Consider the following 15,798-nt stretch of genomic DNA (forward strand, 5'->3'; position numbering starts at 1 on the left):
ACACATCTAGCAAATCTGACTTGTTTGAAAATATAATCAGGATCTCTGAAAAAAATTCACATTTTTTTTCATAAACCAAGCTTTGTAAATAGGTGGATAAGTTTAATATTCTCAGGATAATAACAATTTATAACATCATGTATTAAATATTGATTAAAGATAGGCACTGGGCTATCATTCTTTATATGTGATTTTATTTAATCTTCATAAAAACCATATGTGGTCGATATTATGACCTCCAATTCCCAGATGAGAAACTGAAAGTCAGTGAGATTTTATAACTTGCCTAAAATCACACATCTAGCAATAGGATGAGCCAGGATGTAACTCAAGTTGACCTGATATTAAAACCTGTGTGTTCTTATATTATGCAAAATTGCCTAAGTAGAAACAAGAACCACATCTCATACGCCCAGCTCTAAAGATTGAAAATCCATTTGTTCTCTAGACATTCTGCTTAAGTCAAGATGTTAAAATCCTCTCGCTAGCGCTCTCTCTCTCTCTCTCTCTCTCTCTCTCTCTCTCTGGGCATGATAGTCCAGACAATTCTCTCAGAGCTCTCAGACCTGCAAGCATATGTCTCTGTATTTAAACTTGAACCTCATCCAAGCCCCAAAGTTACTAGTGAGTAAAATTCTCTTCCTGGTTTATCTAGGTCTCAGGAAATGTTCCCCTTTGGCACTACAGCTGTGAATCATAAACTCTTATTCATGCCATCCAAGACAGAGAAATGGGACACCCAACACGATTGTGTTCCTACAAAACAATGGCAATTGTGTTACTACTCACCAACAGTCAGTTTATCGTGTACAATGTAAGTGCTTTGGTGAAAGTTAAGTGACAGGAAATAGCAGTGAGCTCTGCGCTGCCCTATCTGCCACATGCGGGTCACGGACGCCCCCTGGCACTCTCTCCAGCCAAAGCGAACCGCGCTTTCCTGTACAAGAATTTCCTAGGCTCTCTTGCCTTGAAGTCTTTCCCTCATTTCTCATGTAGAAAGCCTTTTGTACCCAATCTCCACCTTTCTAAATCCTTCTAGTTCAAGCTCAAAAGCCACATCCTAAATCAAGCTTTTCTTCGTCATCTGAGTTGAAATACATTCATATCTCCCTATGATCTGTATTAATTAGCTATTACTGCAGAACAAAAATCACCCCCAAAACTTAAAGGCCTAAAACAGCATTTGTTTTCTAGCCACGGTGTGGGTTGGCAGTTGGGCAGGGTTCGCTGCAAAGGGTTTGCTTATCTGCTTGCGTTGCATTGGGGGGCTGACTGGAGGCTGGTGGGCTTGCTGAGAGCGGCCTTTCTCACAGGCCTGAGCCCTGGCTGTGTTGCTCGGGGTGGCTGAGTAGCTGGGTCTCTCTCCTCACCAACAGAGAGCACAGAGTTGTGACGCTGTTGCAGAACATCCTTTGGCCTCACTTTATTGGTCAAGGAAAGTCACAAGACCAACTCAGATACAAAGGGTGAGGATGTTAAAATAAATCTCCAACGAATTCTTTTACAGATATGTTGTTACTATTTAATGTTTTCACATATTGTTTTTTAATCTTCTTCAAAGTTGTAATTTATGATTAGGAAATTTGAAATTGTGAACATCTTCAATTGAGTCTTCTCTGTAAACAATATTTTTAAAATTTTTAAGTTGGCCTAATTTTAGACTTAAAGTTGCAAAAAAAAAATACAGATAGTTTTCAAATATTCCTCACTCAGCTTTCTCAATGCTAAAATCTAATATAACCATGATACAATTATTAGAAAAAGAAAATTCTCTTTGATGCAAGGCTATTAAAGAAATGAAACACTGGGCCGGGCGTGGTGGCTCACGCCTGTAATCCTAGCTCTCTGGGAGGCCGAGGCGGGCGGATTGCTAGAGGTCAGGAGTTCGAAACCAGCCTGAGCAAGAGCGAGACCCTGTCTCTACTATAAATAGAAAGAAACTAATTGGCCAACTAATATATATAGAAAAAATTAGCCGGGCATGGTGGCGCATGCCTGCAGTCCCAGCTACTCAGGAGGCTGAGGCAGCAGGATTGTTTGAGCCCAGGAGACTGAGGTTGCTGTGAGCTAGGCTGACGCCATGGCACTCACTCTAGCCTGGACAACAAAGCGAGACTCTGTCTCAAAAAAAAAAAAAAAAAAAGAAATGAAACACCGTATGTGGATTTCAGTACTAATGCTCTTTTACCATTCTAGAATGTATCCAGGCTCCCACTGGCGTTCGCTACTCTGCCTTAGTTTCCCCATGTCTGTAACAGTTCATTATCCTTATCCTTTATGACCTCGATACTTCAGAAGAGTATTGATCAGTTACTTTGTCAGGTGTTCTTATTTGAATTTGTCTAATGATGTCTAACATTTTCTTATGATTGATCACGATTACATATATTTTGAGCAAGAATATTACAGACACAATGTCCCTCTCATGTATGAAGTTCATGACATGAGTGTGTGTTCTTCCCTGGGTTTGTTGACATTGATCACTTGGTTGAGGTGGTCTCTGCTGGGTTTCTCACTGCGAAGTTATCGTCTTTCCCTTTGAGGTTTGTAATTATTTACAGAAAAATTTTGAGACTATGACAGGTAGATTTCTCTTCTTTCACCCACGGACCCTAGCGTCAATCAGTAGATTTTGTCTGCAACAGTTACAAACATGGTGTTTGCCTATTGGTGATTTTTCTATTTTTCTCTGAATTATTTGTTGAATCTGCTATAAGGAAGAGCTGTCTTTTCTCCCAGTTTATTTGTATCTGTGTGGACTTGTTGATGTTTATTTTATTCTGTGGGTTATAATTCAATACTAGCATTATTTATTTTGCTGCTCAAATTTGTGAACCATAATAGTTTAAATTGAAAAATACTTTTTCTATAGGCAGAGAGGCACTTAATAAGCTCAGAGAAAATTCTGATAAATGGAAGATATTAAAATTCTAATTATATACTCAGGGTTCACCACGTGTCACAGTGAGAACTCTGCTAATGCACACACATGCCTTACACCCTGTTATATCAGACCACGTCAGAAATTGAAGTGCAACGTAAAGGTCCTTATCAAACCTCTTGTGGCTCATCTAATAATAATGACATTCCTTTAAAAAGGAAAAATCCAGGGCAAATGCTAAACTAGACAGAATGTTTGCACAATAGGCTAAAGCCAGTGTGTTCTAGACCAACGAGGCTATATGGTCACCTAAACCTGGAATGGTCTCTCACTTCAGCCCATGAACCAACCATTAAATCTGGTTTATGCTTTTTTCCACATTTCTCTTGAAATGAACTTTTATTTTCTACTCTCACTGTATCTCCCTGAGCCTAGATGCTTGTTACCACATGGCTGTATTATTTATAACAAGCCATTTACTACACTAGGACTTAATTTCTTCTTCTATCCATTCTCTTCATATCTCCCACATTTTTCTCCAGACTCTTTTGTGTCTCACCACGCCCTTGCCAAAAAAATCTTTTAATGGCTTCTTATTACCTGTACAGTAAATTCCAAACTTCCATTCCAAGCACAGTCTGTCCCTATTCTGTACTTCCAGGCCATCTCGTACTTCCCCCTCGCTCCACCCTTCATTCCCGCTAGATCACGCACTGTTTCCTGAACACGCTCGGCGTCTGGCATTTGCTTGGCATTTGCTGTTCACGCTGTTTCTTTCATTTGGAATCTTCTCCCCAGCCTGGACCCTACTTGTTGAAATCTTACCTACACCTTTAAGCCCAAGTAACATTTTCTTCAAGATTCCTTCTTTGATTTCTCATCTAGAAATCCTCTCTTTATCCTCCGAGGTTCTGTAGTAGTGTGGAAATTTCTCTGACAATGTATTAGACCCATATCTTCAATTCAGGGAGCTGTTTGATTGCAAGTTTTTGAAGGACAGAGATGATCTTGTGCATCTTTTGATACCCGGCAATGCCATACAGCACCTTGTCCTTTGAATATGCTGCTACTTCATTATTAATTATTAATGATTGCATTAATAAATGAATAGCCAACGAATCCATACTGTAATGGGAATGAGTCTTTCTGTTAGAAAATATTTTTACAATTTATTGGAAACATTTTTTTTTTGAAACAGAGTTTCACTTTGTTGCCCAGGCTAGAGTGAGTGCCGTGGCGTCAGCCTAGCTCACAGCAACCTCAGTCTCCTGGGCTCAAGCAATCCTCCTGCCTCAGCCTCCAGAGTAGCTGGGACTACAGGCATGCGCCACCATGCCCGGCTAACTTTTTCTCTATATATATTAGTTGGCCAATTAATTTCTTTCTATTTTTATAGTAGAGACAGGGTCTCACTCTTGCTCAGGCTGGTTTCGAACACTGGACCTCGAGCAATCTGCCCGCCTCGGCCTCCCAGAGTGCTAGGATTACAGGCGTGAGCCACCTCGCCCGGCCTATTGGAAACATTTAAGCGGAAGGAATGATTATATTTAAACCTGTCTGTGGGAAAAATGTTTTTGAATAGGCTGACCTTTTAGTCTCTAAACACACTAAAAAGAGCCAAGTTATTTCTTTCACTCTTCTATAAGATCAGCCTTGCTTATTAAACCTTGAGCCTCCATAAATACGAAATGAGACCAATTTCATGCCATTTTAACATTATTAATAATGTCTAAAAAATAAAAACATAATCAGTAAAGACTGAAGGTGTTTGTGTGTGTGTGTCTCAGAGAAAGAGCCAACAGCAAACCGACAACAGCGGCTACTGTGGGCAAGACGGTAGCCTTGGGTGTGTGGAAAGGATTTTTACTGTTATTCTGTGTGTTTCTGAATTGTTTTCATAGTTTTGTAAAGAGTGTATATTGAATATTATGTGTTAAATAGAAAAATGGTAATTTTTCAAAGAATTCTCAGCCTACCAGGCGCTATTTGTGTGATGTCTTAGCTGTCAAACTGCCTTCAAGGAGTTCACAGCACGGCACTCCCTTGGCACTTCCAAGAAATGGAGAGAGTACAAATTTCGCTCAATACTTTTCAAATTATGCTCTCTGTTTTTATTTTTGGAAATGTTACCAGAGTAAGAAAATAAATATATCTATGAGAGTAAAAACGTATTTGGATGGTAAATAATATAGAAATAAGGGGAAAGCATGGAAAAAGTAGTTGTGTAACTTTTTTTATGTCATTATAAACTCCTCATGTAAAAAATTTGCAATCTAAAAATCAATTGATTCATAGGCATAAGATCTAAAAAAACTAGAACTAAAATCAGTAAAGCTATTAAAATATTTAAATAATTCTTTGAGAATCAAGTTAACATAATTAAAGAACATCTGGAAGGCTAGGAGATTTAAAGACTAGAAATTAAAAAGCAAATGGTATGCTTTGTGCCATCGAGGGGCTTCAGCTGATGGACATAAACCCACTTGAAAATAAATACAGAGTTTGTGTCATTATGACGAGCCTGGAGACGGGTAAGGGTTTCCGTGTCTCCTGGGAAGTGTGCCAAGTCAGAAACCCAACCCAAAGCGAGGGGGCTGTGAAGACACTGTCTCCTGTCGCGCAGAACTCCAGAAGAGAACAGACCTACCGATCGTCTGCCTGGCGGGCTCCACGTCTGCCGTGGCCTCCTCCAGCAAGGCCAGCAGCTCGGCTGACATCCGGTGCACGGCTTCGATGTTGCCGAACAAGCTGTCCACGTCCAGCCTGTCAATCTGAAGAGACAAACACTGAGTGCCAGCGGACGGAGAGAAAGGCGCCGGGGGAAGTTTCCTCCTGCTGAACAGCAAGTGTTCTATATGCCAGCCCATGCCGCCTCCATCAGCCCTTGCCGTAAACATTCTCACCGAGGGTTTCTAGAGTCCAGATCTCCATCTAGGAGACGGGACGGTGCTTCTGTTACCTCTGTCTCTTTCTTTATTTGGAATATGTTTTGAGTTGAATGTACATCTACATATTCCTCTAAGAACCAGAATGAGAAGAAGACTTGGGCCTGACTGGTGTTTTCATTAACTGCCCTCTATAAAGGTATTACCAGTGTGTAAGAATTTGAATACTTTACTGCTTATACAGCAGAAATCAGACCTTACCCTAGGCAAGTAACTATTTTCAAAGCTATTTTTAAGCCTCTGATGTTCAAAAAGTGATGACAAGTAGAAGGGCTGGTTTGCTTCATGTTTTTTTTCTTGAAATAAATACAAATGGAAATCTTCATCAGACATATTCTACTAATTAAGGATTTGTCATATTTTGTAATTTCATGCACATACTCAACGACCAGTGTAATCATTATTAGATCTTATAGATGGAACTTATAATAATATATTTATTCATTCACCCATTCTTTCATCAAATATTTCCTGAGCACCTACTATGTGCCAAGAATTATAATGGAAGCTAGACTCTGTCTAGGTAGTGGGTGATTAGCAAATGGACGACCGAACACCCTCAGATGACTATCAGTGAGATTTGTGCTCTGATTTTGCCGGATCTTATTTAAAATGTTTACCCTGGGTTTAACTCAGATCTTCCATAATCAAATCGTGTCTGGCTGGGGCATGACCACATTGGGCAGACTCCGCTGGGTGACAGCCAGGCACTGGCTTGGGCTCCTTTCACTCCTGACCTGCTGTGCACGAGCTCACAGGTGGCAAGTAAATCGTCAATAATCAAGCTAGGGAGGAGCTTCCAAAGTAAAAAGCAGAGTTGCTGGAGTAAAGCCAGATCATCAAAATTAGGGGTGAGAGAGAGATAAGGAGTCCAGTTAAAGAAGAAGGGACAAAAAATTAAGGAAAATTAGGAAGAAGGGATATGCAATAAGGGACAGAGCTGGAGGAATCCTGGAGATAAATGCCAACAATCGCAGCTTCTTTCCCACCTTTCAGAATCGGTTTCCAAGGGCGTGTGCTGGGGCCAGTTATGGGGAAGGAAGGAGGCAACCTGCACACCTTTTTATCTCGTTCTTCTTTGTCATTGGCTCATCTGTTGTTCCCCATATTGGACCTGTATTATTTTGGTAAGCATCTTCTGCCATTGAATTTGGAAGCATAACCTCAGGTTGCACCATTTTAAAATGTGGTGACAGTTGTCTGTGGTTGGTTATTTCCCATGCAATATGTTTTGCTATGCACATTTCTTTCAGCTGTCTTGGGAGATTCCGCACTTTGCTATCATCAGTCCTGTTTTCAAGATAACTCCCAGCTTCATTTGGAATTAAATCTATATGACTGTATGCAATGGATAACTTCAATATAGAATTAGACAACTTTTTAATTTTTTATAGCCTCAAGGACTGTGAGACAGACACTTTTTTATGTATTCTAAAATTGTCTGTATCTCCATACTAATTATTATGCTGCAATCACTATTAGCTCTTAGGATCTTTAATCCAGTGTCTCAAAGAATGTTCCTTCCTTAAGCGCTCACTTTAATAGGAGAGGGCACATGTGGCTCTTCTGCCTGAAATCTAGGGATGTTCAAGACTTCCAATTTCTGTATTATAAAGTATACTTAATATGATACAAAATATCTAAAAAGCACATAAAAGCTATATGGCTCTTTTTAATTATTTAATGATAAATTATTAGCTAATCAACTTATAAAATGATCATTTAATGATCATTTATCATTATCAATGGCTCAATAGTCACACATTTCTGAGTACTACTGATTTAATGCATTATTTATTCTCAAGAATAAATAACAGTGGGTATTAATTAAATCCACAAAAGTATAACATTGCATAGTATAAGATGTTTTCCAAAAGTTTTATATGAATCAAATTTTTATAAATTGATTTATTTTAAATGTACTGGTTGTGTATTTCTTCAAATAATTTTTGAAATGAAGTTTTTAATATATAAAATTTCATGCCTTAGTTTATTTACTTTATAAGATAAATGATCTGATGTAATTCACACAGTGTATTCCCATTATTATTTCATTTTTTTGTGGAAACTTAATTCTGAGTAACTTGAAGTATTTCGTTTTTATCACTTCATATATTACTCCAACTTCTCTGTAGAGTATGGGCCGTTTTGAAGATAGGGACAATAATGCAGAGTGAAGAGAGGTGCCATGCGCCAAATTTTGCAAGAAGTTCAAGATGAAGCTAGAATCAGAAATTGACCTTTTATACTCCAGTTAAAAAAAAAGAAATTGACCTTTTAGTTCTATGCCTTAGTCCATACCCAGAAAATACCAACAATACAGTACTCTGCTATCTCTGTTTTGATTTTTGTCTTTTTCTTAAGGTTTTCGCTAAGTTGTCACTTCTACAATGTATTTCCCCAGGGTCAGTATCCTGCACATCTGTCTGATTTAGATTATGAATCCATTAGGCAATGCGCTAACTCTACATTTTATCTCTAATCTTAGCTTGGTGCAACAAATACTAAGTAACAAAAACATAGGTTTTAATTCCATTTCTTCCTGAAGGACAGAGAGGATTAAAACATCAATTGGCCTGGTTTCAATCGCCCGTACCACCGTGTTCCCATGGGGATTGTGTGAACCATAAAATGAATTCATATTCAGTCACTGCTATGCCCAGGAACAAATAAATGCCTGGTCTAAATAGGCTTTTAAAACTGATAGATGATTTTATGATTACTGATATAAATTCAAGGAAGCATCTCTCTATATTTATTAATCATTTACTAAAAACAGGCAGTGTTCTAAAAGCTTGAGTTAAATTGTATTTTAAATGGATTAAAATTCATTTTTTGAAAAAAGACGGTCTAAGTACACATTAGTCTAAGCCAAGTCAATACATAATAATTCAAACTTACAAAACACAAAAACTAAAAGTCAGTGTTCCCATTGACAATTTAATTTGTTGCTCTACAAAAATACTCACCATAGGATATACTAAAATGGCAAGTTCCCATTACATTTAAATAATTACTAGATTTTGAAATCAGGTAGTGTAATGCCTCCAAGCTTTATTCTTTTTCCTCAAGATTGCTTTGGCTATTTGGGGTCGTTTGTGATTCATACAAATTTTAAACTTTTCTATCATATTTCTGTGAAAAATGTCATTGGAATTTTTATAGAGTTTGTGTTGAGTCTATAGATTACTTTGGGTGGTATGGACATTTTAACAATATTAATTCTTCCCATCCCATGACCACAGCATATCTTTCTATTTATGTGTGTCTTCTTCAAATTATTTCATCAGTGTTCTATAGTTTTCTGTGATTTCAAAATCTACTTCAAAGGTATAGTAATCAAACCAACATGGGACTGGCATAATAACAGACACATACACCAACGGAACAGAATAGATATCCCCAAAATAAATTCATACATTTATGGTTGATTGATTTTGACAAAGACATCAAGACAACACAATGGGAAAGGACAGTCTCTTCAATAAGTGGTGCTGGGAAAACTGACTATTTGCATGTGGAAGAATGAAATTAGACCCTCATCTCACACCACAGACAAAAATCAACTCAGAATGAAGTAAAGACTTAAACATGAGCCCTGAAACTATAAAATTACTATAAGAAAACATAGAGTGAAAGCTCCATGACATTGATCTGGGCAATGATTTTTTGGATATGATCTCAACAACACAGGCAACAAAAGCAAAAATAGACAATTGGGATTATATCAAACTAAAAAGCTCCTACAGGGCAAAGAAAGCAATCATCAAAGTGAACAGACAACCTAGGGAATGGGAGACTATATCTGCAAACTATATATCCAATAAGGAGTTAATATACAAAATATATAAGGAATTCAAACAACTCAATAGTAGGAAAGCAAATAACCCAATAAAAAATGGGCAAAGGATCTGAATAGACACTTCTCAAAAGAGGATACACAAATGGCCAACAGGTATATAAAAAATGCTCAATGTCACTAATTATCAGAGAAATGCATATGAAAATCACAATGAGATATCACTTTGCGCTTATAAGAATGACTATTATCAAAAAGATGAGAGATAACAAGTGTTGGTGTTATTAGTCAGCCATTATGGGAAACAGTATGGAGGTTTATAAAAAAATTAAAAATAGAACTACCATCTGATCTAGCAATACCACCATTGGGTATATATCCAAAGGTACTGAAATCAGTATGCGGAAAAGATGTCTGCTCTTCCATGCCCAAGCAGTGTGTTATTCACAATAGCCAAGATCAGAAATCAACCAGAGTGTCCATCAGCAGGACAATGGATAAAGAAACTATGGTATTCATACACAATGGCATACTATTCAGCCTTAAAAAAGAAGGGAATCCTGTGATTTGCAACCACATGGATGAAACTGGAGAACATTATGCTAAGTGAAATAAGCCAGGCACACAAAGACAAACACCACAAGATCTCACTTATATGAGGAGTGTAAAAAAGTCCAACTCATAGGAATACAGAAAATGGTAGTTACCAGAGGCTGGTGGATGGCAGGATTGGGGAGATGCTGGCCAAAGGACACAACATTTAAAGAATAAGTACAACAGAGCTATTGTACATCATGGTGACTGCAGTTAATAGCAATATATTATATACGTGAAAATTGCTAAGAAAGGAGATTTTAAGTATTCTCACAATAAAAAAATGCTAAGTATGTGAGGTAATACATATGTGAAGTAGCTTGATTTAGCCATTTTACATATATACACACATATATATCTCAAAACATCATATTGTTCGTCATAAATATATACAATTTCTACTTGTCAGTTAAAAACAATTTAGAAGTATTACTGCATTTCTAATTGAATATATATGCAAAACTTTTCAGGTATAAAAGTCTGGGTAAAGAAAAACATACATATTAAATTACATTAATTAGGAGACTGTAATCACTGTTACAGAATTGCTTTGTACCCCATAAACACTTTATACTCACTGTTTCTAAAGCATTCCTTGAATTTTCCTGCTTTTACATCCTAGCCCAAGCTCTTTTCCTTTGCTCAAATATGCTTTGCCCTCATATTACCTTACAACATTCTACCCATCTGAAAGGGTATCTGGCAGTGATAGTGCTTGCCCAGGAGTTTTGCTAATCTCTCTACCCTTTCTTTTGCATTTGAGGGGAAGGAGATTTTTGTCATCTCTGTCTCATCCTGGTGGAGTTTTCGGCCACTTCCCCACTCCCTACAGTGGCAGGCATATGACCTAGTTAGCCAATAAGTGTGTCCTACAGTCCTAGCCACAGTGGTTGGCCCAGGATGGGCAGATTCCCAAGCAGAGCCAATAAGAATCTTCTGTGGCTTTTAATAAATGGTTATTGAGAAACAGAGGGCCCGGATTATAAAACTAAGTATGTGCTATGATCTAAATGCTGTGTCCCACGCCCCCCATGAATGAGACTTGTGCCCTTATAAAAGAGGCCTGAGAGGGATCCCTTAGCCCTTCATCCGCGTGAGACCACCCATGAAGCAGCCCATCACCAGATGCTGAATCTGCTTGCATCTTGATCAGGACTTCCCAGCTTCCAGAGCTGTGAGAAATAAATTTCTGTTGTCTAAGCTGCCTAGTTGATGACATTATATTGTAGCAGTCCAAATGGACTAAGAAAGTGTGTAAATTTCTGTCTTCAACAATCATCTTTGTGGAGAACTTGGCTGTGATAAAGTCACATGGAGGAAAGCGTAGCCTGGCAACGTGATGCCAGCCCTTGGATCTAACCTTGCCCCACAGCAAGACATCCGCATTACATAAGCCAATAAATTGCCTTTTTATTTAAGCTAGTTTGAATTTTATTTCTGTTACTTATAACCAGAAGGGACAAATATTCTTTTGATTCTAGACAAAATCTAACTTCCTCTAAGAAACAATTCCTGATCCCAGTTAGAATTATTCTCTCCTTCTCCCACACTCCCATGGCTCTTACTCTGTATTCCTTACTGGTTAGGTGGAAGCCCATATTATATATCAGGGATATTTATTAATTTATCTGTCTCTATGTCAAAACTGTGAGTTCCTTCCGGACATTCATTTTTATGAGTTATTTGAAAACCCCACTGTGTCTAATACGGTGCCAGGCATGTATTAATACATAGTTACTCAATAAAAGTTTGACAATTTGAATGGGATTGAATCTCTGCAATTCAAATGATCTATTCACTCAGGTGGGAGCTAAAAATGGATGTTCTTTGTAGTCATTCCACTAGGCCCCAAACAAAGAGCATGCAAAGATCCAAAGTGATTTAAAGAAAAAAATCAAAATTACTTAATTCAATGGTTCAAAATATCATATTAAGTGGATATTTATAGAATTCTACTTAATTTTATCTGCACAGAGAAACTGTTATGCCTAGTTCAGCCATTAGGATACCCAGCAGATTTGCTGACAGAGGCTGAACCCCTCCCTTGGTTTCCCTCAGGGAAGAGCCTGATTACGGTTTTTGTTTAATGGGCACTGGGTGAGTCAGCCTAACCCAGGCACAGGGAGGAAGAACCGACACCCTCAGGTGTCCTGCACACCTCTGACCACGCACACCTTTAAAAGTGAACACGAAAAGAAGTCTAGGGACAAACTCTTTTTAAATAATAAATTAAACAATTACCATAAAAGTAGTTCATGCTTACTGTAGAAAATTAGGGATGGGTAGGTGAAAGAAAGAAAATCCAATCACCTATAATTTCACCACACAGCAATAACCAGTGATGATACTTTCAGGTATGTTATTTCTGTGTGTGTGTGTGTACACATCAATACAAAACATTAAATACCTCAAATAGAGTTTAATTTTTTCTAACTAAACAACTTAACATGGACATCTTTTCATATCATTAATTGTTCCCAATTGCACCATTTTGAAGTCAACATTATGGGGAAATACTGTAGTCTACTTCACCAGGCACTAAATCTTTGAAATCTAGATAGATAGCCATTTTCACTGTTATAAATAGCTCTCCTAGCTAACGTCTTGTTCACACTCATGATTATTTCTTTACAATAAATTTTATAAACATAATTACTGAGTTAAATTTATTAATATTTTTAAGGATTTTTATTATAAAAGTGTTGACAAATTATAAAAATTTTTTCTTCTAGGACTCAAGGAATTAAAAACCCCCAGTTGGCTATTGCTGCCCTCACCTCAGTTTGGAACTGTATTTTCAGACTCCCTATTTGATGACCAAAATCACACAACTTAAAAGTTCCAGATACATGTATGTAACATGCATACAACAATTGTAGAAGAAGGAAGAAAACAAACAACACTGTTTTTGAGGGCCGTGGAGATCACCACCCATGAAATGCTCCTCGGGAAATTGTTTCTAGAAGAGACTTCAGTGTTTTCATTTGGTGTGGTTTGGCAGTAAATCCAGGTTCAAATGGGGTCCACTTCTGAATTCTCTGCACTTACCCTAGTCATTAATATTGGAATCATACAGGGAAAATTCGTTCTGGCCGCCACCTGACTTAATCTAACAGGGCAGTTCCACGCACGACATCATGCTTAGGTCTGGACGTATTTCCTAAATTAGGTCACTCCGTCACTAGTGCTGACGCCACCAAAGCTCAGTGAGACTGAAATTGGAGCAAGTAAGGTGGAAGGGGAAGAAAGCTGGGGATGTATTTAAAAAATATATAAGAAGTGGAGACCCAGTGGGGACATTCGGAGAGGGCAAAACTAGGTTTTGTTTTAATTTTTAGTGAGGAAACTCAGAAGGAGAAGGAGAATGCTTGTGAGATATAAACTGCAGCCAGTGGAAAAAGAGGATGCTGGCAGAAAGCCCTGGAAACCACTGGGCTAGGATAATTATCTAATTACTATGGCACTGACTCAAAGATTACAAAGCTTTTTAGTGTAAACTAGCCATTATTTCATCAGGTTTCTCAGAGGTGCTGATTTGTATGTGTGAAATTTCCTGCTGTGAAACTAGATTCTAAACTGGCTAATTTCCAGCGGATGTTACCTGCTAACTGCCAGAACACATTCCAGGCCAGAAGATATTAGCACAGGCAGGCCTGGGTTAGTGCAGAGATGTCAGTGCCTGTGCAGAGAAGGGCTGGGCTCTGCAACCGAAATCTCAGCAGACACAGGGGGACGCCAAAGTCAGCCGGCCAGCCAGCCAGACAGAAAGGCTGTGGGCAAACACGAGAAGTCCCTGAGTTAAGAAGTTTGTTTCAAACAGTGGCAAGTTTGTTTGACTGATAACAGGCAAGCAAAATGCTTGCTTTGATATCCTTGGGTAAAAGGTAGAGAGTTCATCAAGGGTCCCTGCCTTTATTTCTCTATGTGCCTTGGCACAGGGACAGGCAGGCAGAAAGGAAGTTACTTGGCAGAAGTTTGGGGTGGTCTTCAGGTTTGTCATCCTTTCCTACTTTAAATTTTATATGAAATGCTCAGAGGACAAACAGTATTGCTAGGAATAACCCTTCTGAGCTGGAGGGCCAGTATATTTTGTGATCTTTTCAGAAATTCTAAAAAAAAAAAAAAAAAAAAGGATAGGACAAACACTTGGGTTACATTGTCAAAATATAAAGTAATATGGAAACTGTTTGGAACGATCAATGAGATGGTGAGAATTTTAAGAAAAATTCATAAATTTTTATGTTCCCAAGTCAGCCAAAAAATTATATTAAGGGCTTCCGGCTGGGCATGATGAAGAGGCTAAACATTTTTATGCTTTAATCACTTGAGTACTCACAGAGAGAGAGAGAGAGAGAGAAAGGTACACGTGTTTATACATACTTTCTTCCTGTGTACTCAAACTGAGAGCTTACAGTGACACTCTTAACTTTTTCAACAGAACATCCATATTTTTCAGGTCTAATGCTTGAAAGAAACTACTGATATCAGGAATAGGCTTAGCATAAAACTCATTTTTTTTCCCCGTTCTGGGTAAATGTTGGAGGCAGAACTAATGGAATTTGCTGATAGATCTGATATGGGGTTTAAGAGAATGAGAAAAGTTAAGAGTGACTCTAGGGATTTTTGCCCCAGCAGCTGGAAGATGGAGCTGCCATTCTCTGAGATGAAACGTTTGGAAGGGAAAATTAGGAGCGCAGCTTTGAACATGTTATATTTGAGATGCCTTGTAGATAACCAAGTAGAGGTTTGAGTGGGGAGCTAGAGAAGCAAGGCAGGACTTCAGGGAAAATGTCTGGGCTGCCATGTGGGAGGGATTTAAGCCATGACACCAGACCAGATCCCCAACAGAGTGGAGGTGGACAGAAGAGAGAAGAGGGCACGGGCTGAGCCCTGAGCTACTTTGGTGTTTAGAGGTCAGGATCAAGCAGCAACAATGGTGACTGTGAGTGGTAGGGGGAGACCAGGAGTGTGTGCAGTCCTGGGAGAAAGAAAAGGAGGAAGCATTTTGTCAAATGCTGCTAACAGGTCAGGAAAGTGAGTGCCTCCTTCTGTTAATGTCTAAAGCAATTAATTGCTGTGTAACTAATTAGCATAACTGATCATGACTGCCTCTGTCACGGTGGCTTCTGGCGTCGCCTTGGAATATATCTTTGATTGCTATTTGTGTTTTTATGTATGTATGAGTCATTTTCTTGACCAGATTATAAACTCTTCTAGGGCAAGACTATGACATAAATTTCCTAAATACCCAGGCAGAACTCAGCAGCAGGCATTGCATGCAATAGGCATTTGGCAAACATTTAATCTTTTAATTTGCATATTCAGCTAAAATACCACATTCTCCATGAAATATTGCCCAGTTAATCTGTCTGGAAGTGATCTGTCCCTTCTCTGACCTCCAATTGCACTTGTTGTCTGCACTTACCAGTTATTGCTTTGTATTACAAGTTATCATCTCATAGCCATAGAGGCTTATCCCTTCTAACTAGGGACTCTTAGTTTTTTGATGGTAAGAAATGTGTTTCAGGCCGGGCGCGGTGGCTCACGCCTGTAATCCTTGCACTCTGGGAGGCCTAGGC

The 15,798-nt window shown here is 38.5% G+C and overlaps 1 protein-coding gene across 1 annotated transcript in view; it reads right to left on the reverse strand.

Annotated features, from left to right (window-relative positions):
• ARHGEF38 (Rho guanine nucleotide exchange factor 38) overlaps positions 1 to 15,798 on the reverse strand; it is a 117,792-nt gene that overhangs the window by 54,639 nt on the left and 47,355 nt on the right. Inside the window, exon 3 of the mRNA XM_012779002.3 lies at positions 5,529 to 5,652. Within this exon, the coding sequence (XP_012634456.2) occupies positions 5,529 to 5,652 (124 nt within the window). The remainder of the gene's footprint in view (positions 1 to 5,528; positions 5,653 to 15,798) is intronic.

Source organism: Microcebus murinus, chromosome 27, assembly GCF_040939455.1.
Source record: "Microcebus murinus isolate Inina chromosome 27, M.murinus_Inina_mat1.0, whole genome shotgun sequence".
NCBI lineage: Eukaryota > Metazoa > Chordata > Mammalia > Primates > Cheirogaleidae > Microcebus > Microcebus murinus.